Source organism: Protomyctophum parallelum (genome assembly GCF_964188405.1).
Source record: "Protomyctophum parallelum genome assembly, chromosome: 13".
Classification (NCBI taxonomy): Eukaryota; Metazoa; Chordata; class Actinopteri; order Myctophiformes; family Myctophidae; genus Protomyctophum; species Protomyctophum parallelum.
Genome location: NC_139708.1, coordinates 16,208,275 through 16,233,036, shown reverse-complemented (window position 1 = coordinate 16,233,036; position 24,762 = coordinate 16,208,275). Strand labels below are relative to the sequence as shown.

The 24,762-nt window shown below is 43.1% G+C and overlaps 1 protein-coding gene across 3 annotated transcripts in view; it reads right to left on the bottom strand.

Moving 5' to 3' along the window:
• stat5a (signal transducer and activator of transcription 5a) overlaps positions 1–24,762 on the bottom strand; it is an 83,919-nt gene that overhangs the window by 28,977 nt on the left and 30,180 nt on the right. Inside the window, exons 2-3 of one of the 3 annotated variants that reach the window (XM_083780031.1) lie at positions 5,504–5,556; positions 943–1,083 (exon numbers count right to left, since the gene is read on the bottom strand). In XM_083780031.1, the coding sequence (XP_083636157.1) occupies positions 943–1,083; positions 5,504–5,556 (194 nt within the window). Of the gene's footprint in view, positions 1–942; positions 1,084–3,377; positions 3,412–5,503; positions 5,557–24,762 lie in introns of those variants that run through there. The other 2 variants (XM_083780032.1, XM_083780033.1) reach the window with 2 other exon arrangements.

Here is a 24,762-nt window from a genome sequence, read left to right as displayed (position 1 = left end):
TGGAGGCTAGCAACAGAAGGAAAAGAAGGTACCAATAATATTTTTTAATACAATCTCATGTTTCTCGTGGATTGCCCAGATGGTAAAAATAGCTTTCCTCGAGATACCTTGTGGATGGCTTGGATTGTCTTGCTCAGGGACGCTTTAACACATACTGTAGTGTAGACATTAGACAGTGTGGCCTCTCTATAAACAGTCTGGGCTGCAGGCATTAACCAATAACCTCCATGATTACCCACGATGGACATGAGGATTCATGGTGGAAATATATCCAGTTAGTATGTTAAATACTGAATATTTTCTGCCCAATAATAAAATTGGAAATTTGGTAAAGTAATTTCTTCAAAAGCTTCCTTCAAAGTATTGGACCTTTGAAGGAAGACATTCCCTAATCGTGGTGTCCCAAACCAAATGCGTCAAAATTAAAGAATCAAGGTACTTAAACAATAGTTATTAGGGGAGACATTTGGGGGAAATTTAACAAAACAAACAAAAACATGACATGACAGTTTAATCAGCCACACAGTCTAGCCACAGAAGAATATAATTTGGAATAACAGGCTTTGAACTTCTCATTGATGAGTTCTGGCAATTATGTAATGTCAAATGACTTTTCGTGTAACCACTGCACTCTGACTTCTGGTGCGCTATCCATTTAGTTTTAGATCAACATCATACAAATAAAAGGTACTGGGTCGCACACAGTGGCAAGAGTGAGTTTTAACTCTTTTATTTTCTACATGAAAGGATGACAAACGTTTCGTCTATCCAACCTGAAAGCACGCACACGCACACGCACACGCACACGCACACGCACACGCACACGCACACGCACACGCACACGCACACGCGCACACACACACACACACACACACACACACACACACACACACACACACACACACACACACACACACACACACACACAGCAGTACAACTCACCAGATCTGGCCCTCAATCCACTGAGACAGGTAGTGTCGCACTTCGATGGGGAAGTGCTGACCATAGAGGGATTGCATCTGGTGCAGTGCATCTCCCTGGAGCTGCTGGGCCTGGATCCACACCGCCATCTGAAACACCCTGCTGGGAGGGGAGCAGGATGGTGAAGAAAGAAGGGAAAGATAGGTGATTAGGGCCAGTGTCGATGTTCTTAAAAGTGCACCCCTGGATGAAAATAGGTGAGGGGTTTCTAATCTCAGTCCAAGGGTTAGGTCAGCTACTGTAATTTTACTTTGAGTCTAATGGATGGTCGTACACATTTTAATTCATAAAAGAGTTAATCAATGAGACAATGATGGTCGTTAACAAGCCACCAACACACTGCGAGTGTGAACAACCCAGTCAGATCTCCCTCAGAGTGTCTCAACGATGGTGATTGACACCCCTAGGGAGGGTTCATCTTTTTGAGCGGTGCACACCGTCTCCAATGAATAGCTGTGTGACTGTGCACGCACGCACGTGCGTGTGCTCCATGACCCCCACAAGAGGTCAAATGTGCAAATCACAAATCCAAATGTCCACCACAGCCAGACTAGAGCCCACTTACTGTATCTGGTAATTTGCACCCATGAACACATTCCCCATTTAATAGCTCTAGACTGGATTTGTAACCTGCAAAGTGAATTGATCCGTCTACTCCACCAGAAGCTATCTTTTTAGCTCCTCTTGTTTGATTCTCATTTTGTCACTGAACTGTCAATCTGGCTAGATCGACCAGTGTAATTAACTGTGGGAGGACCCGTCATTAGCTTGTTACAGGTTGATCTGTTTGAGGAGACAGCGGAGGTCTGGCTATGCATGAGATTATTATTGACAAATGTGGAGTCCACTCGTTTCCTGTCATGTTGAGAATGGCATTAAAGAAAAATTAATATAAAACCCACGTTATATCAGATCAGTGTTGATTTCGTCGACTAAACTAGTCAGTGAAAAACACTGACGAAAACAAAATAAAAACACTGACTAAAACAAAGACAATTTTGTCAACAAATAAAAACTAGACTAAAATGTTAGGGAGGGACTAGTAGGGAAGATATCCAGTAGCACTGAATGACTGAATTTTATGTGTTTTTTGTCGTCAATATCAACTGCAGATTTGGTCGACTAAAGTCTTATGACATTTAGTCGACTAAAACTAGACTAACACTAAAACACTAAAATATGACTAAAACTAAATCAAAATATACTGTCAAAATCAACACTGTATTAGATTATTCACAGTAGCCATGCCTCATACCAGTTAAAACAACGTTTCTCTGTACACAACAGTGACTAACTTTTGCCCTGTTGCACTATAAAGGTTGAGTAGGCTATAGTTCACACTCATGTGTCAAGCTGTAAGCAGCAGTTGTTATTAACAAGCGCAGCTGCAGAAAATATAAAATATAAACAGTCTGATCAACCAAGAATCAGAATTCTCTTCATTTTCACCAGGTTTATTTGCAGTTATATAAAGAGGAATAAATATAACTTTACATCAATGAATGTACTTTCTGTACCTATTAATATTAGATATACACTGGAGGTAAGAGTTCAAACTGAACGCTGGAGGTAGCCTTGTTTACAATTTAGGCATTTAATCCAGAGTGATTTAAAGAAATGCATAGCCATGGTTCACATGAAGCTTGGCAAGATTCTGTGTGTTCGTCACTGACGTCACAGAAGCTTGCCCTCCCCGACAGTCGCGACCCCGCGCTTTCAGCCCAACGAAGGGAGGGACGTTCCTACGAAGGGAGGGGCTGGAAGGAGCACCGCAGCTTGTGATTAGGTGAGACGGGCCGTCAGTGAGAGTGCTCCGTTGTGTTCATTGTAGGTGGGACGAGGATTTACTATTCTGTGCCTATCGGGTCGCAACTCGAACGGGGCCGAACTTCGCAACATTCGACACGGCAACTCGGCTCGCTTTAGCTCGCTCGGTGGTGTGTCTCGTGGCTCAAGTTAGCTTGAGACGGCGGCCCTCTGTCGCAGTCTAAAACTGCGGGTGGGGGGGGGGGGGGGAACTGTGTCGTCTCCAAAACATGCCTGTGTGCAGGGAACTGGGCGAGTCCTCAATATTGATTAATTGCTGACAGGTGTGCCCAGTGCCAATTGGCGGCAGCACTTAAAAAAATATATCTCCCTACTACAACCTCATCTAGTTTGAGCTGGGGGTGTTGTTTTTCTTGGCTTGCCGGTATTCTTCCCCACCTTGGGTCTGGGACAGCACTCGTGCAATTCTTGTCTCAGAGGAATTAGCTTGGACAACAAATGGCTCCTTGAAGGTGGGAGTGACAAGGCACCCCATTTAGATGGATTCTAATAATAAAAATAATAATGATGATGGATGGATGGAATGGATTAATTCTGCACCAAGCAAAGACCTCTCAACCAACACTCACATGATAAAGATACTGCTTCTGTCTCTTTAAGAGCGGCTGCAAGGGTGACATATTGGGGATAAAGCATTAATAATGTCATATTAGTGCACAAATGCACGTTTAGTGCGTGCGTGCGTGCACATGCTGTTTATGCTCATGAACATGCTGAGGGCCCAAACAGAATTCTGTGTTGAGTCAACAGGTGCATAATGAGTGGGACTGGTTAGTGGTGAAGACCTGGCGTTGGGTCACTGCTGCTTGTTTCCAGTCAATACACCCACTCGCCATTCTCAAAAGTGGCACATTCCCCGTCAGCAAATGATTGATGTGTGCAAGTGAATTGTGTGTGTGTGTGTGTGTGTGTGTGTGTGTGTGTGTGTCCACACAACTTTAGTTTTTTTCAACCAAGGTTCATGTTTTATGTTGTTATTAGAGAAAGTAAAAGATGAGTGTTAATTCTTCTTCATTTGCTGCATTCCTTCGTTTTAGGGATTTTAGCTATTTTTGACATTCGAGCATGGGGCTAAATATGTATTTCTTTACAAAATCTTATAGCTATTTATTTTTTAATTATTTACTATAGCCCTAATATACCCCAAGAAATTACATCTGGCCACAAAAGATCACGAGATCTACTGAATGTGTCAAACTGACATATTGAGCCTATGACACTAGTTTGTGGCTTCCCCCCAGTAGGCTACCTTCACATCTGTGTAGTTTTCAGTGTATTACATATATACTTGGAAGCCATCGTTAAGTTAATTTAATATGTGCACTGATTAAAATTGTATACGAATTGTATACTAAATTGCATACTATACTACTATAATTGTATAATTGTATAGCCAATCACACCATTGGTATTTTGCTTATTTTGTGTTTTTTTTTGTATGCAGTTTCGAGTTCAATAATTCCAACCATCGATACATGATCCCGTTTTCCTGATTACCCGGATATTGGACACAGACCAAGCCTTAATGTCAAGTATACTGAATAACTCAGCATTCAATTCAATTGTATTACAAGTTCTCTCAAGACACTTTACATGTAGGGCAGTACCGACAGAGATCCCACCCAGAGCAAGCAATTTTGCGACAGTGGTATAACGGCATCAAATCAGTATTGGGATATTCAATCTTTTCTCTCAAGCTCACTGGTCATTCCTTCCTAGTATCATGAAAATATGTCCCTTGGGTATCCTGTTAACAAACAAACATACATACTGTACACACGGACAAACAGGCAGGACTGCTTCCATTGGCCTCATGCATGCGTCGCCGCAGGCAGACTAATGAATGAGTCTGGTTCTGGTGTGTCTGTGAGGACTTCAGCAGCAAAGGACTGTATATAACCAGCCCACAATGTCAGCTGGTTGAAGGAGGAGCCTAACAGGAAAGAACCTTTCCTCTCTCAACCTTTTCCTGTCCTGACCTGAACCCCCGTGGGTGGCTGCCAGTATGCAGCACATCCCTGCATCCATGGCCGCACTCAAGTGCACACACACACACACACACACACACACACACACACACACACACACACACACACACACACACACACACACACACACACACACACACACACACACACACACACACACACACACACACACACACACAGTGTTTGCTGTGTCTGTGTGTGTGTTGTAGTTACAGTACCAAAAGACAACACGTCTCGCTAGTCATCACCTCAAGGTTCACGCCACGGTCCTTTATTGTAACGATTTGTGCACATGCAGGTACTGTACATAAGTTGTTCCTTTTGTCTGTCCCCAAATTCTGTCTCTTTATAGGCTGCGTTGACTTGTGGCTCCAGGCGCCTGCCTAGTGTCTGGTCCTCACCATTAGCACCATCACTCTCCCACCGCCAAGTGAGATTGAGATGCCATCCCAGGGGACGTCTCACCTCCCCTTAATTACCACAACAACCAAATGTCTCACTACACCTCGCCTTACCACAACATTCACATGTGTCACCTCGACCTTAACACAACAACCCAAATGCCAGCCCACTGTGACACAAACCGACACGTGCACCAAGACAGCCACTATGTAGCTTTTATTCTTTACCTGTTACGCTCATGAGACACTTCCAGGACTATCGACCGCACACAACACAAGCATTATTACAACAAAAGTGCAACTTACCTCGTCTTCAGCTCTGTTTTACCATGAAAGAGCAGGAAATTATGAAGGACAACCTGAGAGGGAGAGAGAGAGAGAGAGAGAGAGCAAAACGAGGAAGTGAGAAGGCTTTTCTCAGGGACCACAGTATTTAATATATACTATACACAGTATATATACACAGTATATAAATATTTAAGTCTCTGAAATGGAACTCCCATGTGTTATTATTCCCTCTTCATCTTCAAACATTTTACAATCTACAGTTTGTGAAAACAAGGCATTCTCCACAGAGACGGGAGCCACACAAGGACCATTTAATGATTAGAAGACACAGTGGCCAATGACTAGCCTTGTGTAGCCATACTAATATCACTGCGTGGAAATGAGTCTGGTTCCCCTCAGTATTTAGATTTCTTTCCAAGGGGTGGTTACCAAAAGATTCAAATGGACTCTATTGGTTAGATCTACAAACATGTCACACTGACGGGGCATATATACTGTAGCAAGATGAAGCTCAACTGGATGATAATACAGTACAAATAAAAACCCATTATTCATCCCACGGGCTGTCTTGTGTGCCAAACCTTCAGTGGGAGGTGTGGGTGCCACCGTGCCAGTCACTTTCTTCAACACCAGTTGCCGTTCCCCTCTTACTATTAGGGGCTTTGCCCCTCCCTACTACAGACTAGTTTTATTTAGCTGATAAAGGATAGCTTTAGACTACGACGGAGGGGCACTCACTGTCTCCAGCTAACTTGAGCTTGAGAGACACCACCGAGCGCGAGCGAGCGAGTTGCTGTGTCGAACGTTGTAAAGTTCGCTAGAGCACACTCAGTCCTGTTCGAGTTGCAACCCTATATGGACAGAATAGTAAATTATTATCCGACCCCAACACTGAGCAATATTTATTTCTCACCGCAGATTAACCCTGCGTCAGTGTCACCAGACTATCCATCTCGGATGAATGGGGAGGCGGGTGGCATTGAAGAAAGTGACTCGCGGTCGGGGTGAGGGGGCTTTATTAGCACTTTCTGAGTTGGTCTAACCTTTTTTTGGTGTGTGGGTGTCTGTGGTGGTAAAGAGGTGTGGTTGTCGGGGAATAATAACATTAGGGCTGCATGATTATTGCTTACTTAATATTGTAATCACAGTTACTAATCACAATTACTAATACCTTAATTGGTTCAAGGACTAAAGGAGATGTACAATATTCTGGTTATTAACCCTTGTATAATGGTGAGGAGACAAGGGGCAAGGTGCAACAGCTCACCAAAAAAGGTTGTCGGTTGAACAAATATGAAAGTTTCATTCATATTATGTGTTATATGCAGCCCTATAAAGTATTCAACAAAGGGCTGGTGTCCTTCAGGAGAACGAGGAAACGCTCAGGCTGTGTCAAAGTGCATAAAGGGGCTGTGGCAGCTGCAATGTTGCTCTCAACCGCAATACTGGAGGATTAAGGCTACATTCTGAAGCACTTGGAACGAGAGACTATAGTGCGGAGGGTTTGAGTTGAGGAGTCAGACTGCTCATGATTGATTATAGGGACAGCTCCTTTTCCTGGTTGGACCCTGAAATGCAGAACATCAGGAATCCACATGCTGGCAGCAAGCTGCAGACAAATATGTGCATATCTCTGTTTGACCGTCTGAATCTCTCTGCGCTGTCTCCCAGCCTCTTACATGCCCGTCGCCCTGCTTTTTTGCTGTCCACAGCTCTTGCTGCCTGTAACGCTCTCATACGGTCTAAATTGATAAGATAACCACTGATATAGGGCTGCAACTAATCAATTATCTTTGTAGCGATAAGTATATAGGTATTAGGTAGCATTTCTTTATATCAACAAACATCGCAGTTTTTGAAAAATTTTGTCCCTGACAATGTTGTGTTGCTGACAAGAAAGAAAATGTCTCCCCTAAAATTGATTATTTTATTAAAATGTATTTATCTTTTCATAAAAAACAGATATTTTTAATAATCAATTAAATCAATTGATTAACTGTTGCACCCCTAAACTGCTATTAAAAAAACCATCTTATCTAATCTCCAAATCTTGTCTAGGATTTGCCATGGTGTTGGAGCGAGATGCCACAGCAGGGAGATGTCATGTGACATCTGACTACTTAGGACAGTCTATAGCCAGCAGGGCTGTTCTGCCCACTACAGAGTCTACACTGATCCACCTACAGTATACTTACTGCCAGTGGTGGAAGAAATACTTTTACTTTATTTGCCTCCGAGTTGTAGTGGGGTAGAAGTATACATTATGGAAAAATGGAAAAGTAAAAGTAAAAGTAGTCAAAAATGTACTTGAGTAAATGTACTCCGTTACTTTACACCACTGTCTACTGTAGCCCTGCACCTCCCTCAGCTAAAATACGGGCCTGCCTGACAGTCTTATGACTCCAAAATGGGGGGGGGGGGGGTGGAGCAAGAAGGACACAAAGGAGAGGAAATCCAGCAAAGGGACAATGAGCCGTAGAAGAACCCATATCGTGTGTTAGTTAATGCCAGCGGCCAAATGTTACACTTGGGGAAACAGGTATGAAATTACCCCAGGTCATGTAAGAAGAAACTCAAATCAATCAGCAATACACAGCCAGTCAGTCATAAGCAAGCCTTCACTGACTACGGCAATTTACCACACACCATAAAAGGGTCCGTTTGTAACTCTGAGAGTTTACATATGTGGTTCATGCATGGTCATGGATTAAAGCAAAATAAAATATCACAAAGTCCTAATCTGGGATTTGTAAAACTGCATGAAATTAGAGTGCCGCACACAATTTAGCGCCTTCTGTGTTTCATAAACAATTGGCGCAATATTTAAAAGTGTGATGTTTTAAACAGCCAATGAGTTGAAGAAATTGTGAATTAAGGCTTTAACCTAGACTTTTATGAAATAACGGAGATCATTAAGGTTTCTGTATTATATTGCTTGTTTGACCACTTTAAATAGTCTTTAATCTTAATCTAGTCTAGTAACCGAATTTAAGACTACAATCTTAAGCGTAGAAGATAGTCTATGTTTGGTGAGTGACACGATTCTATAGAAGACATGCTGGCTTCTAGGGAATTTACATGACATGGCGATTGAGAACTTTAATACGGTTGGTGTGGTTGCATTTGAAGACTGTCAGAGTCAAATCAACACTGAGGATTTCATTGTATGATTACTGTGATACGGTCTGATACCATACTCGCACACTCCTTCTCTGTCATGTAAAGTTATGTAAGTAAAGTGTAAAGTAAAGTGTCATGTAATGGTAAAGTTCCTAAAGACACACACATCTAAAACATATACTAGGCTGGGTGACGTACAAGAATAAAAAGAGTCCGTACACCAATTACTGAATCCCAAACGTATCTTTTACTTCATCTGTAACGTTTTGAGCCGACCAGGCTCTTCTTCAGACCTCCTAAAGTTGCTAACATACTTTACTGTACTGTAAAGGCATACAGTTTCCTAACATTTCAGTCATACTGCTCATCATGAAAGATGTATTAATTCTGCTGGATATTTTGCCTCTGATAAAGCAGGGGGATATAAATACTGCAATAGGGCTGGGCAATATTAACCAAACTACTGTATATTGAAAATATTTAGAACCAATAATTAATTTATCTCGCTCATATAGGTTAATCGAATAATCAAGAAACAAGTCTTTATGTGTGTATGTATATATATATATATATATATATATATATATATATATATATATATATAGTATGTATTGTATATCAACGCATATTCTTTTAAATAATAAACTAGTTAGTCTGATTAACCTTTAAACCCTATATTATACTTTGTTGTACAAAAAAAGAAATTGTCATACAAAATGTTTTTGAAGGTACAGTAGCTGATCCACTATAGGTGGCATGATTCATTGCATTGTGAGCTTGTAGATCTGAGGAAATATTTGAATTATGATATTGAGCCTTAAGTTCAGGTTCAGACTTGGATTGTTAGAGCGGCACGATTACATACAAAGTCAATGCAAAGACGAGAAGTTGCGCGAGCACCACGAACGGGCACGGCGCGACCTGGCACAGGACAAACGGGACGAAGCGAGGCGAATATTTAAATTCAAGTCTGAACGCACCTTTACCTTACTTCTTTTTTTTTTTATGTCGTTGCCTTGCTTTTCTTTTATTCTCCATTGTTCTGTAAAGCACTTTGAGCTGCATTTCATGTCATGAAAGGTGCTATACAAATAAAGTTTTATTATTATTATTATTATTATTATTTTACAGTCATTTAACCACACACACACACACACACACACACACACACACACACACACACACACACACACACACACACACACACACACACACACACACCTCTTCAGATGGCCTTGGGAACAACTCTACCTTGGCCTCCCTTTCAAAGACCATTGCATGTCATTCCCTGTTATCTTTACGACCGATCTTCTCCCGAAAAGACAGGAGAAAAGCCTTGGCTCGATCTACAAAGAACTCTAGCTCACACCGTATTTCTTTGTGTAATTTGAATTTATTGCAAATATGACACACACACCCCCACACACACACTAACCAATTTAACACCATGGTAACACTAGCCACTCTTTGACTCTGCTAGTGAATTGTCGGTTAAATAAAACACACACTCCCTGTTAAGCCTGATATATTATTTGGTGACATGTGATTTTTTTTGGCTCGACAACAATAACTTACTTTCAACTGAAAAGAGTGTTGACGAATCATTCGTTGTAACATGTCAACACTTTTTTCAGTTGAAAATGTATTTTAGTCACTCGCATAAATCAGTCTTTAAGTTCAGCACCCTCTCTCATTACCCATAAAGCCATATGGTTCGATAGTAGGCCTAAATAGCAGGTAAGTAACTTAAAGTAAGTTAAATCTTGTTCACTTAACCCTTTTACTGCTGCCATTTATTGAGAAATTAGGACCTAATTCATGCCAGCATTTTTTTAATTTGAGCTCTTATTTTGAAAAGCCACATTTTGCCTCAACCGGAAGTGAGCTTATCCCTGCCAGCTTTACGTTGCCAAGACAACCTTTGTTTACATAATCGAATCAATGCCGGTACATATAGCACTGCACAACGTCGGCTCTGTGCCGTCAAAGAAACGCTGGTTTGACCAAAAATGCCATCTGGGACAAGGAATAGGAGATACAGGCGATTGAAAGAAACGGATAGAATGGATTCTTATGGCGACCGCGATCTAATCTGAACGATCCAGTGCAGTGCTAACAACATTGCTAGCTAACCGGCTAACGTGAGTAGCATTATGGCTCGATCGATCATATGCACTATAAAAGTATAATTGCCGAAGGGCTACGGCAATGGCAGCAAGGTGTATTATCAAATTGAGGCTTTGATTGCCGAAGGGCTTCGGCAATGGCAGGAAGACGGTTAACATTGGCCCATGCAAGCTTTGACTACTGTCAAAGTAAAATGTCCACCCAAACATAACGGATATCATGGGGAAATGCCATTGAGGAGGATTCTGATTTAGATTTTTAATGTTATCCTATTTACATAACTGCTTGTTTAAAAAAACTAAGTTGTACTTTTGTTGCAACTTGCCAGCATTGAAAACGATTAGCTGTCCCTCCACACAATCCTGAGGTTCAACTATTTAAACTCATAATTATACTTCACTTGAGTCCCTCAGAGTTCCATACTGTCCCCCCTCCTGTTGTCCCGCTACACCAAATCTCCAAATCTCACGTTACGATGCGTTGTCAGCTTGTAGATCTTCTATTTTTGCTGAATGTTCGCCTATTGTGACAAGGCCAGAATAGGGAGGTTGAATTAACGAAAGAACGTCTAGATCTCGAAAAGTTGAATTCATAAACCAGTCGAGATGAGTTATTCCTTACCAGTGTTGCGGACTCTATTTCTTTCTCTTGAATTAATGAAAGAACCACTTCCATCCATAGAGTAGAGCCATGGCATGTTTATGACTATGAGCTCAGAGAATGTCTGAACGAGAAAAGAGAACAGTTTCTAGTCAGCATTATTCAACTGCTCAAAATACAAATAAAAAGCCCATCCCTTCCCAGCTGGACTCGGGTCTTCATACCAGCCCACGAGCTGCTTTCAGCAATGTTGAAATATCTATATTCTGTCACGAGAACTGGCCACAGTAATTGAGTAACTGAATTTTTGTCTCCACCAGGCCGAAGGCATGGGGAGAGAGTATGTTTTGCACTCCGTCCGTCCGTCCGTCCGTCCGTCCGTGTGTGTGTGTGTGTGTGTGTGTGTCCGTCTGTCTGTGGACAGCTAATCTCTTTCAGATTTTTCAGACTCCATCCTGATTGGCTACGATTGGCTTCTAAAGTTTTCAGGAGTAGCCTGCTTTGTACCCGTTTTGTACAAATGGCCACAACTCCTCAACGCAGCGTCCGATTGCGGTGAAACTGTTCATGCATATTCCCACTAGGCCGAGGAGGAAATGCCACTTGACAGTTTTCAAATCAGCGTCATGGTGGCACTACAACAGGCCAAGTCGCGACACACACACACACACACACACACACACACACACACACACACACACACACACACACACACACACACACACACACACACACACACACACACACACACACACACACACACACACACACACACACACACACACACACACACACACACACACACACACACACATTCCTATCCTCCTGGTGGAGACCAGAAGGGCACTTTTTCTAGTTGATTTTCCTTTGAGTGTGAGAGTTGGCACTTGCGGGAAGGAGAGTGTAAAAGTAATATAGAGACCGTTTTTGTTTTGACATTAAGGTGGTAGCTAATATTAATGACTTGGTACTGTAGTCTATTTCTGACATTCCAATCTCCACTCCAGGGAACACTGCCACAGAGAAATCAATTCACTGTGAATTAGGACCTCAAGACAGATGAGCGAGGATTAGACAATACAATTTCCTGTGTGAGGACAGGAGTCAAGCGGTTCAGACATGGGCTACGAGAGTCTTTTTTGCCGTTTGCTACTTTGCTCCAAACTATATTCAACTAACTAACTACGTTTTTTTTATGTCGTTTACTCTATATTTTGTCTTATGAATAATCAGCAGATCATTCCGGATCATTCCGAAACAATTGTCCCACAATTGTTTACTAGAAACATGAGGGTTCTCAACATGAGTTTTAACCAACTACAACGTCTTCATCCTTTTTTGCAGTGGTGGACAGTACATTTACTTTACTGCTTAATGAGTACTTTGTACCACATTTGTACTTTTAGTAAATAAATTAAGTACATTTTGAATACTTTTACTTGAGAGAGTATTTCTATATTGCAGTATTGATACTTATACTGTATGTAAGAAAGAGGTCAGTTTGCCTGCAGTGCATCCATTCAACATGTGTCAGGTTTTAACACAGTGCTGAAAACACAGGCCCTGATAGAATGTGCCACCACAAATAGGCAAATCAATATTTCTAATAATAATTAATAAAATTAACTTCTGTGATAGGTGTGAGATACAGCAACAGATTTTTGATGGACCCTTTCTCAGCTTCTTGGTTTATAGTCCGGCAGCCGACAGGCTTATTTTGTTTAACGTGGGAAATGTATATAGACTTTATTGGCCTGCCCTAAAATATTGTTTACTATTTCCCTCAGAGTGAACACAAGGAGAAGTCAACAAAGGGAAACAGACTTTATTTTTGCCAAGCCCAGATTATCTTGTATGTATAGTGTGTGAGAGATCAATAGATAAATTAAGAGAATAACATACATAGACAGACAAATAGAATTTGTAATTCACATGTCCCGACTTCCAAGCATGTTCCTATATGCTCTGATGTATGGATATCATACTACAAATTAAGGCAGCTCTACCAGTAGCACTACATCATTGACATTTTCTTGTGCCACCCTGACATCTTCCTTATTAACATTATCATGGATGTAATGGTAAAGAGTGCTGCTAGCCTGCTACATGTACACCATTGCACTTGTAGTGGCTGCATGTTGCCACTGAGATGGCAAAGAAAGAAAGATTTCTCCTTTCCGTCTACACGCCTGGTAGTGGGCGTAGCCCCCTGGGTGCACAGACTAGAGGCAACAGGGAGGATGATAGGGAGGATATGTCAGCGGCTGTGAGTCTCATCTACTGAAATACGAAACTTTGATTTCATTGATGCCAATGAAATGAACAGAAACTTAAACAGCTTTCACACACCCACTCTTTCCTCTTGGGAGAAACTGCCTTTCATCAACGCAGGCACTTCCTGCTAGGAAACTATGGCAAAGGATGTGCAACTGCAAACTATAGTACTTTTACATTCTACTGCTCCAGTTAAGACCAAGACCACATGTCGAGGGTGGTTCAATCAACAGAGAGCCAAAAGCAATTACATTTTCATCCATAGGGGCGCCGTGAATGCGAACAATTTTAACGTTTGTTGCAAAAACATGATTTTTGGGGGATAATTCCCCTCCTAATTACTTTTATGATCACAGGGGTGACCTGACATTGTAATAGGCTAGCTAAATCAGTGGGAGGGGCCTATATTTATAGAGGGGCCTATATTTCCGAGGCTGTCTGTGCCTTCGAGCTAACCAAACGTTGCTATTTCCCCAGAATTGCACCTTTCCTGTACTACTTGCCCAACGGGCAAGTGCCTCCGACACCTCAAAATACATACATACATACATACATACGGGTAAGGATTAAATCACATGGCTTTATTTGCTGGCTGGGAAAGCTCAGCAGACTAAAATAACCAATGGGCTACAGTGTGATAGGTCATCTTCTTCCGCCTGTGGCATTAATGAAGAGGAAAACGACTTAAGAAAACCAACTACAGTCCACAGTGACTACAGTCCACAATGCACATGAGCTGCTGCACCAGCTAGGGACTGCCAGAAATGCATGCGATGCCATATAGCACAGCTGTTAACCCCTTTTGGTGTTAGCACTATGTTATGCTTTAGCTATTGAAAAATAGAAGAACGATTGACATAGAAACCTAGCTTTTTCAGAAAACGGTCAGGATGTAGAAGACATTTTTAGAATCTGATCTCAGGTCAAAATGGGTTAAATGTGGTCCGTATATACACCATATTTTGATCAAAGTTGTTTTATTGAGATAAATAGGCAGAATTCTCCACGTTTGGCCTGGGCCACTGGAATAGCAGTCCGGGCACGCCTCCCGAGTCCTGACAGCGTGTCGCGGGTTTGAATCCCGATGACCTTTGCTGCGTGTCACTCCCCATCTCTCTCTCTCGCTCCCCATTTCCTGTCAGTCTACTGTACTTATAGGCTCACGTGGCCAGACTCGAATCTGCCCGTGCAAAAAAGGTCTGGCCACGCGAGTCTATACTGAATTCTCCATGATTTCATCTTCATACATTGACGATGCAAGAAGAGCCCCTTTTCAGCTGGTGACCGCTCTTACTGTACAATACATGCTGCTGGCTGTTTTTATAGAAATCCTGTATAGGAATTTGGATTGGGTGCGTGCAGACCCTCGCATTACGTCAGATTACAGATCTGTCTGCCTGGGCTACTCATGCTCACTGCCCCTAGGAACCGCGACAGAGGCTGTGCATTATCACACCGACTTCTGCCAAGGTTTATAAATAGAGTGTAAAACAGCTGAGTGAAAAATAAAGCCCTTAACCTACATCCAGCACACATGATGCATCTTCTGTCCCAGCAGCAACGACAGGCTCTGGCCTGGGCTGAGTGCTAGGGTTCAATTTGCTGGGCTCACACATGGACATATGAAGATGGCACCCCTCTGATTCTACTGGGTGACTTCAACCTTCCTACCACAGAGATGTATCTTCCCGTTACATCCCTTCTGGCCTCATTTGACCTCTCCCTATCTCCCTCCCCCCCCACTTACAAGGCTGGTAATGTTTTGGACCTTGTGTTCTCCAGAGCCTGCTCTCCCTCCACACTCTCTGTTACCCCCTTAATTAGGTCTGACCACCACTTCATAACCTTCTCCCTCTCTCTCTCCAGCTCCCGCCTAAACCTATTAACCCTCCGAATGTCACCTCCCGACGCAATCTCAAGTCCCTAAACCCCTCCTCCCTCTCATCCTCTATTCTCTCCTCTCTACCCTCCCTGGAGTCCTTCCTCTCCCTCTCACCTGACACTGCAACCTCATCCTTTCTCTCCTCTATCTCATCTGCGTTCGACCAACACTGCCCGCTCTCATCCAGGCCAGCTCGCTCATGTCCACCGGCTCCCTGGCTATCTGAAACTCTCAGATCTGAACGAACACCTCTAAGGGCAGCCGAAAGAAAGTGGCACAAAACAAAGCTACCAGATTACCTTTCCCACTTTCACTCACTCCTCTCTGCCTTCGCCCACTCACTAACCACTGCTAAAACCTCTTTCTACCACACCAAAATCCAATCCTGTACTTCTAACCCAAGGAAGCTCTTCTCCACTTTCTCCTTCCTCCTTAAACCCCCTCCCCCCACTCAACCTTCATCCCTCACTGCTGATGTTTTTGTCAACTACTTCGAGAAGAAGGTTGATGATATCAGCAGCTCCTCCCCTCCCACATAAAGCGGCATCTGACTCAACCAACACTAACCCCAACATACCATGCATGTCCTCCTTCTCTCCTCTTTCCCCAGACGAGGTTCTACAACTAGTAACATCCTCTAGACCTACCACTTGTCCTCTTGACCCTGTCCCGTCTCCAATCTTCCAGACCATCGCACCTGATCTGCTCCCCTTCATCACCTCCATCATCAACACCTCAGTAACCTCAGGCTGCGTCCCATCTGCCCTCAAGTCAGCCAGAGTAACACCACTCCTCAAGAAACCAACCCTTGACCCCTCAGATTTCAAGAACTACAGACCGGTATCACTCCTTTCATTTATTTCTAAAACCAATGAACGTGTTGTCTCCAACTCTCTCTCCATCTCTCACAGAACAATCTGCTGGATCCCAACCAGTCCGGATTCAAGAAGGCCCACTCCACAGAAACTGCCCTGCTGGCAGTCACAGAAGCACTACATGCTGCCCAAGCTGCTTCCCACTCTGCAGTACTGATTCTCCTAGACCTATCGGTAGCATTTGACACAGTGAACCACCAGCTGCTCCTAGACACCCTAGCGGATCTAGGCATCGGTGGAACGGCACTAAAGTGGTTCTCCTCCTACCTCACCGACCGGACCTACCAGGTTTCCTGGAAAGGTCTGTTATCATCCCCCCGAACCCTCCAAACTGGGGTCCCACAGGGATCTGTACTTGGTCCTCTCCTTTTCTCACTGTACACTAAATCCCTTGGCACTATCATCTCTGCTCACAATATATCCTATCACTGCTACGCCGATGACACACAACTGTTTCTATCCTTCCCCCCCTCTGCCACTCAGGTGGAAGAGCGCATCACTGCATGCCTGGCTGACATCTCACAGTGGATGTCCTCCAATCACCTCAAGCTGAACCCAGACAAGACTGAGCTTCTCTTCTTCCCAGCTAAGTCCTGCCCTATGCGGGAGCTAACTATCTCCGTAGACAACGCCCTGGTAACGTCTGTCCAAACAGCCAGGAACCTCGGTGTTGTCCTGGACAGTCAGCTCTCGTTCAAAGCTCACATCACAGCTGTCACTCGATCCTGTAGGTTCACACTCTATAATATACGACGAATTAGACAGTTCCTCACCCAGGAATCAGCCCAGCTCCTAATCCAGACAACAGTCTTGTCAAAACTCGACTATTGTAACTCCCTCCTTACTGGCCTACCAGCATGTGCACTTAAGCCTCTCCAGCTGATCCAAAATGCCGCAGCTCGCTTGGTCTTCAACCAGCCAAAATTCTCACATGTCTCCCCCCTGCTCCGCTCCCTCCACTGGCTCCCGGTCGCTGCCCGCACAGAATACAAAACTCTGATGCTGGCATTCAAGGCAACCAAAGGTATGGCTCCCCCATATCTTGCAAGTATGATTGAACCCTACAAACCCTCCCGCGCACTCAGATCAGCCAAAGCAGGGAAGCTGGAAGTACCCTCACTAACAACGCCGGGACAACGCTCCACACGTCCCAAACTCTTCTCCCTTCTGGCTCCAAAACTGTGGAATGCACTTCCCATTGCAGTCAGAACTGCAGCATCACTCTCAATCTTCCGCCGTAGTCTGAAAACCCACCTTTTTAGACTCCATCATGGCCCATAGCACTTACCCTACCCCTTAGATAGCATTTCTGTAGACTTAGATAGCATCTGATACAGACTTATAGCATGTTATGTAGACGGCACTATAATTGCATTGTATATAGTCATAGCACGCCATAGTACATATGTATAGCATAGTAATATATATATATAGTTTATATGTATAGTCTCATAATATAGATATTCCACTGTTACTTTCTTAGCTTACGCATGTTTTATGATAAATGCTTTTTTGTGATGTATTCCCATGCTTTTGTTCTTGCTTATTGTAAGTCGCTCTGGATTAAGAGCGTCTGCTAAATGCCTAAATTGTAAATTGACATCATCAACTTCCTATTGAGTGAAAGATTCTCTATTTATGAAAGAAATTAAATGATTAAGGTGTTATAAAAAAATTTCAATTTGAGTTATAGAGGGCAAGTAAAATGCATAAGGCATATTTGTCTTATTAGCCAGGGATCCTTTTAACACGAAGCACGCCCAAATGCCTCGCAACCCGTCAGATGACGGGTTTACTGAAAATGAGAAATGCAGTACTTGAGTAAATGTACTTCGTTACTTTACACAACTGCCTATTTCAGGTAGTTTGGCAGGACACGGCTGACAAATAAATGCAATATACACAGAGAAGGTAATAGTCACCTTTGCATGAAAGGCACAAAGAAATGGGGCCAAGGTGCATGCGTGGAACATCAACAGAGCCTTGAACAGGCTCTGCAGTGCAGTGGGTCTGGGACTAACACCGTCACATGGATGATGGAGGCCTAAAACAACCTTGAACAGGCTCAGCAGTGCAGTGGGACTGGGACTAACACCGTCACATGGATGATGGAGGCCTAAAACAACCTTGAACAGGCTCAGCAGTGCAGTGGGACTGGGACTAACACCGTCACATGGATGATGGAGGCCTAAAAGAACCTTGAACAGGCTCAGCAGTGCAGTGGGACTGGGACTAACACCGTCACATGGATGATGGAAGCCTAAAAGAACCTTGAACAGGCTCAGCAGTGCAGTGGGACTGGGACTAACACCGTCACATGGAAGCCTAGAAGAACCTTGAACAGGCTCAGCAGTACAGTAGTTCTGGGACTAACACCGTCACATGGATGATGGAGGCCTAGAAGAACCTTGAACAGGCTCAGCAGTACAGTAGTTCTGGGACTAACACCGTCACATGGATGATGGAGGCCTAGAAGAACCTTGAACAGGCTCAGCAGTACAGTGGGTCTGGGACTAACACCGTCACATGGATGATGGAAGCCTAAAAGAACCTTGAACAGGCTCAGCAGTACAGTGGGTCTGGGACTAACACCGTCACATGGATGATGGAGGCCTAAAAGAACCTTGAACAGGCTCAGCAGTACAGTGGGTCTGGGACTAACACCGTCACATGGATGATGGAAGCCTAAAAGAACCTTGAACAGGCTCAGCAGTGCAGTGGGTCTGGGACTAACACCGTCACATGGATGATGGAAGCCTAAAAGAACCTTGAACAGGCTCAGCAGTGCAGTGGGTCTGGGACTATAACACCGTCACATGGATGATGGAAGCCTAGAAGAACCTTGAACAGGCTCAGCAGTGCAGTGGGTCTGGGACTAACACCGTCACATGGATGATGGAAGCCTAGAAGAACCTTGAACAGGCTCAGCAGTGCAGTGGGTCTGGGACTAACACCGTCACATGGATGATGGAAGCCTAGAAGAACCTTGAACAGGCTCAGCAGTGCAGTGGGACTGGGACTATAACACCGTCACATGGAAGCCAAAAATCCTCATTACATCACCGGCACTGATACTGTCCAGCATGCAAACATTCAGCACTGGCCAAAGTGCATCTTGTCAACTCATCAGATTTCCAGCAAACTGGGCAGCATGCACAGAGATGTGCACAGCACACAAGTGTTAATCTTTTCACAATATTTTGGTTTAGTCTACTCTTAGTCCTAGTCAGTCTTCTGAAAAACCTTAGTCGACTTAGTCTAATGCACACGTGCACACCCACCCACACACACACACACACACACACACACACACACACACAAACCAAAATTATGTGTGGAAGAAAAAGAATGATCTTCCACTGACTACAGCCAGTGAGACCAAATTCTTTCTACCTGAATGTTGACACATACATTGAAGAGAGACATGTGCCTGCCTGGTGTACCACCATGAGAATGATTCACATCAACAATTCTGTCTGGAACAGAGAACAATGAGAGCCCACTCATTAAAATGACGTTCACCACACGTACATGACATCCACTGAGGCATGTGATTAAGGAACCCACTTCTCTCAAATTCTTTCTATTATCCTGAAGAAAAGAAAAAGACATGGACCGAAATGAGCAGTAATTGCTACTTGACAGAGTAATGAGGACTAATGTAACTAAGTTAACATGTCACTGTGAGTTAAGAAAAGTGGAACCGTAATGCAATCAATCCAAGGGGAAATCCTTTCTTCCCAACTAGCGTGATTCAAAGCCGTTTGTGGATTTTAATTGGAGTCGACGTTTTATACTGCACCTTTTATAATGTTCGAATCATAAACCACACTATTTGTTTCATTGTTATTAGCTGGTTTACTCTTACAGGTTAGGGTGGAGAGTAGAGCTGTCACGATTACAATTTTATGTTTACGATTATTTTTTAAATTGCGATTAACGATTTAATTGTTTTTTTGCATTGAACATTGGAATGTTACAATTTGTATTTCTGTTTTCCTTGTAGGCTTCGTAATCACAAATTGCACAGGGCAGATGTGACAAATAACTTAAATATACAAAGAAATCACCGACACGTTCGATATATATGTTTCGTTCTAAAACAACACGTCACAAATCAATATTATTGATTGCAAAAATAATCGCGATTATCTCAAATAATTGCCATCATCTCAAATAATTGCGATTTAATAGGCGTTTGAGTGGAGAGTCACCACTACAGCATCTCTGTCTAAATCATTCTACAGTACAGGTCAGAGGTCACAGACATTCCCATTCCTGGGAGGAAGAAGGCATGGTATGTGTGGTGTACAAATACAATTTACAGTACATTGAGTACAGTATAATAGTCTATAATGTATGGAAAAATATTTTAGGGAATAAACAATCAAACTGACCTGCCATATAGGCATGGAACGTGTTCCACATTCACTGACCGAGGGTCACAGATTCATGAGCAATTCAATCTCACATTGAATGATAATAAACCAGGGCACACTTCACGACACACCCATCTGACCACTAAAGACGGCAGCCTTTTGGCTTGGATCAATGGAACTAACACACAGTAAAGTTCCCGTTTATTGGCATCAATGAAAACGAAATTTTCAAGATTTTAACCCATTTCGACCAGAGGTTGATTTTGAAAAGGCGTTCTAAAACGCACAGCGGTTTTGGGTTTCATGAAAGATACCCTAAAACCCAAGGTCTTTCTGAGAAACTTGAATCCGGGAAAGTGCAGAAAAAACACTACAAAACTCCAAGGAGACGCGCACAAATTCCCGGCTTCAGAGATAAAGGAACGGTGCCGCGGCGGCCGGATCTTAAGGGGAAAGTAACGTGCACGGCAGCCGTTTTTTACATGTTATGTTGTCATTCAACTCTTAGCATTTTGGGTTCTCTGAGAGAAGCACATGACATGGATGGGAGTGGACCGTTTTAGGAAACAGAATGTCAACAGAGGATTTAAAAGAAGGCCTGCCCTTGTGCCTACAAGCTGCCCTGAGGTTGTGTTGCAATGCTACAAACCACATCCTACCACGCTGTGTGTGTGTGTGTGTGTGTGTGTGTGTGTGTGTTAGCCTGGTTAATAAACCAGACTAATATCGCACGGACCGCGGGATATTAGTCTGGGGAGGCTCAGCTTGGATTTCATTTCCAGGGGGGGCGGGTTGAAACATTTTCTCTTTGACGCAATTGGTCAGAGCTACTGTCAGTCAAAGGTCTCGAGCATTGAAAGTCACTGTACCAAAGCCCGGCCATATTGCATACCGTGTCCCGATTGGCCGCCCCATTTCTCTGGTGTAGGAAATGGGCGTACAATTGAGCCTCTCCAGACCGTAATCCGCTGGGAGGCAATTTATTTTTTTGCCAACGGCTGATTCGGTCTGGTTTATTAACCAGGCTATGTGTGTGTGTGTGTGTGTGTGTGTGTGTGTGTGTGCATGCCACACCGGTAGGAGACACAAGTGCAGGCCAATTGACTGATCATCAAATTATTGGCTTAGGATTGTGACACAAACAAATAAAAAATCCCCATGAATTCAAGGCTTCATGGGTTGTGCAATTGATAAATATATATAAAATAGTGGGTAATATTTTTGGGTGAACTACTCCTTTAAGTGCACCGTATACTGCACGTGTTTGTAAGTGTATGTGGAAGGGGTCAGGAGGAAGGTGTGTGTGTGTGTGTGTGTGTGTGTGTGTGTGTGTGTGTGTGTGTGTGTGTGTGTGTGTGTGTGTGTGTGTGTGTGTGTGTGTGTGTGCACGGTCAAATTGGTTATGGCCACAGGGCTAATGGGGAGATGATGCTGTTGATTTGTCTCACTCTAACAGGAGCTACATGACAAACATGTGACTGGTTTTAAGAGCGAAGGCTTTTGACATATTGGCACAGAGGATGCTGCAGGTACAGTAGAGGATGCTGCAGGTACAGTAGAGGAGACTGCATGTACAGTAGAGGAGACTGCATGTACAGTAGAGGATGCTGCAGGTACAGTAGAGGAGACTGCATGTACAGTAGAGGAGACTGCATGTACAGTAGAGGAGACTGCAGGTACAGTAGAGGAGACTGCATGTACAGTAGAGGAGACTGCATGTACAGTAGAGGAGACTGCATGTACAGTAGAGGATGCTGCAGGTACAGTAGAGGAGACTGCAGGTACAGTAGAGGAGACTGCAGGTACAGTAGAGGAGACTGCATGTACAGTAGAGGAGACTGCATGTACAGTAGAGGAGACTGCATGTACAGTAGAGGAGACTGCAGGTACAGTAGAGGAGACTGCAGGTACAGTAGAGGAGACTGCATGTACAGTAGAGGAGACTGCATGTACAGTAGAGGAGACTGCATGTACAGTAGAGGATGCTGCAGGTACAGTAGAGGAGACTGCATGTACAGTAGAGGATGCTGCAGGTACAGTAGAGGAGACTGCAGGTACAGTAGAGGAGACTGCAGGTACAGTAGAGGATGCTGCAGGTACAGTAGAGGAGACTGCAGGTACAGTAGAGGAGACTGCATGTACAGTAGAGGAGACTGCAGGTACAGTAGAGGAGACTGCAGGTACAGTAGAGGAGACTGCAGGTACAGTAGAGGAGACTGCATGTACAGTAGAGGAGACTGCATGTACAGTAGAGGAGACTGCATGTACAGTAGAGGAGACTGCAGGTACAGTAGAGGAGACTGCATGTACAGTAGAGGAGACTGCATGTACAGTAGAGGAGACTGCATGTACAGGTATATAAAAACCTTCGCTCTTAAAACGAGTCACATGAAGCAGGTTGGTGGGCTTGCTCTGCCAGATTTTTGCCTATATTACTGGTCATCAAATGTTAGAGCAATTTCGGCCTGGTTAAACAACACAGCTGAACCTCCCCGTTGGCTACAATGGGAGCAGGAGAAATGTCGCCCATATTGTTTAAGTTCAATAATATTATCCCCCGTGAAATTAGATAAATCCATTTACAATGGATCCCTTGTTATTCACAGTATGATAAGAATCTGGAAACAAATCAAAACATATTTTAGGAACAAACACTATCTTTTCTGCTCCCTATAGCTGATAACCCCTCATTTCCACCATCCCAACTGAATGATACGTTTGCACAGTGGAAGGGTTTTGGTATACGCACAATTGGAGACTTATATATGGGTGGAACTTTTGCCTCATTTGCTCAACTGCAGGAAAAATATAGACTCCCTAGGAGTAACTTTTTTAGGTTTCTACAGGTTAGGAACTACATCCGTACATTTTCTCCCACTTTTGAGAGAGCTACACCTTCATCCCTAGATAGGTTCCTTCTTAATAATACAGTACCAGACGTGAGGGTGTCACATATTTATGAATCATTTCAAGTGGCAAACCTACCTACTACATCAGCTATTAAGCTCTCATGAGAAAATGAGCTGGGGACTTCAATTTCAGACGAGCTCTGGGAAGACAGCCTTGAAGAAATTAATGCATGCTCTATCAACTCCAGACATTGCCTTATCCAGTTTCGAGTCATACATAGACTCCATTATTCCAAATTAAAATTACATAACATATACCCAGATATTTCTTCGCATTGTGACAAATGTAATACAATAGATGCTAATCTTCTTCACAGCTTCGCCCTTTGCCCTCGGATACAAAGATATTGGATTAAGATATTTGAGACGCTCTCTGATATTTTGAGTATTCACATTGACCCCGATCCTGTGCTAATTATTCTGGGTTTGTCAGACTCCATGCCTATGTTGACGAGAGCACAGAAACAACTCTTCTCATATGGTCTGATTACAGCGAAAAAACTAATTCTGACACACTGGAAGAAGGAGGAGGCTCCTGCATTTAAGCACTGGTTAAATAAAATGACTAGTACACTTCATCCTGAGAGAATAAGGTATTTCCTGAGAAACAGGGAGAGACAGTTTGATAAGGTTTGGCTGCCCCTTGTCCATTACCTGAGTAGAAACAATTAATAGACCATTGATATGGTTGACTGTACGCCATTTTCTTTTCAGATGTTTTCCATGAGCTTTCTATCATCTTATTATATAGTATGCAGTGTCACTGAGAAGTATGGGTGGGAGGGTTAAGGGATTTCTTTCTCTTTTTTGTCTTTTTTGTTTATTTTTTCTTTCATTTTGTTTCATAAAAAAAATTAAAATGTATTTCATATCATAATTTATAATCTGTTCAATAAAAACATATTTGACAAAAAAACAAAACGAGTCACATGTTTGTCATGTAGCTCCTGTTAGTGATATATATATCACACAGTGGGCGTCAATTGTGTCCATAGAAATAATCAAAAATAGCAGATCTACAAGCATACAAGTTACAACACATTTGAAAAAAACAAAATGAAAAAAGATATTAAATTATTTGTCATAATATCTGCCCCCCAAACAGAAAACA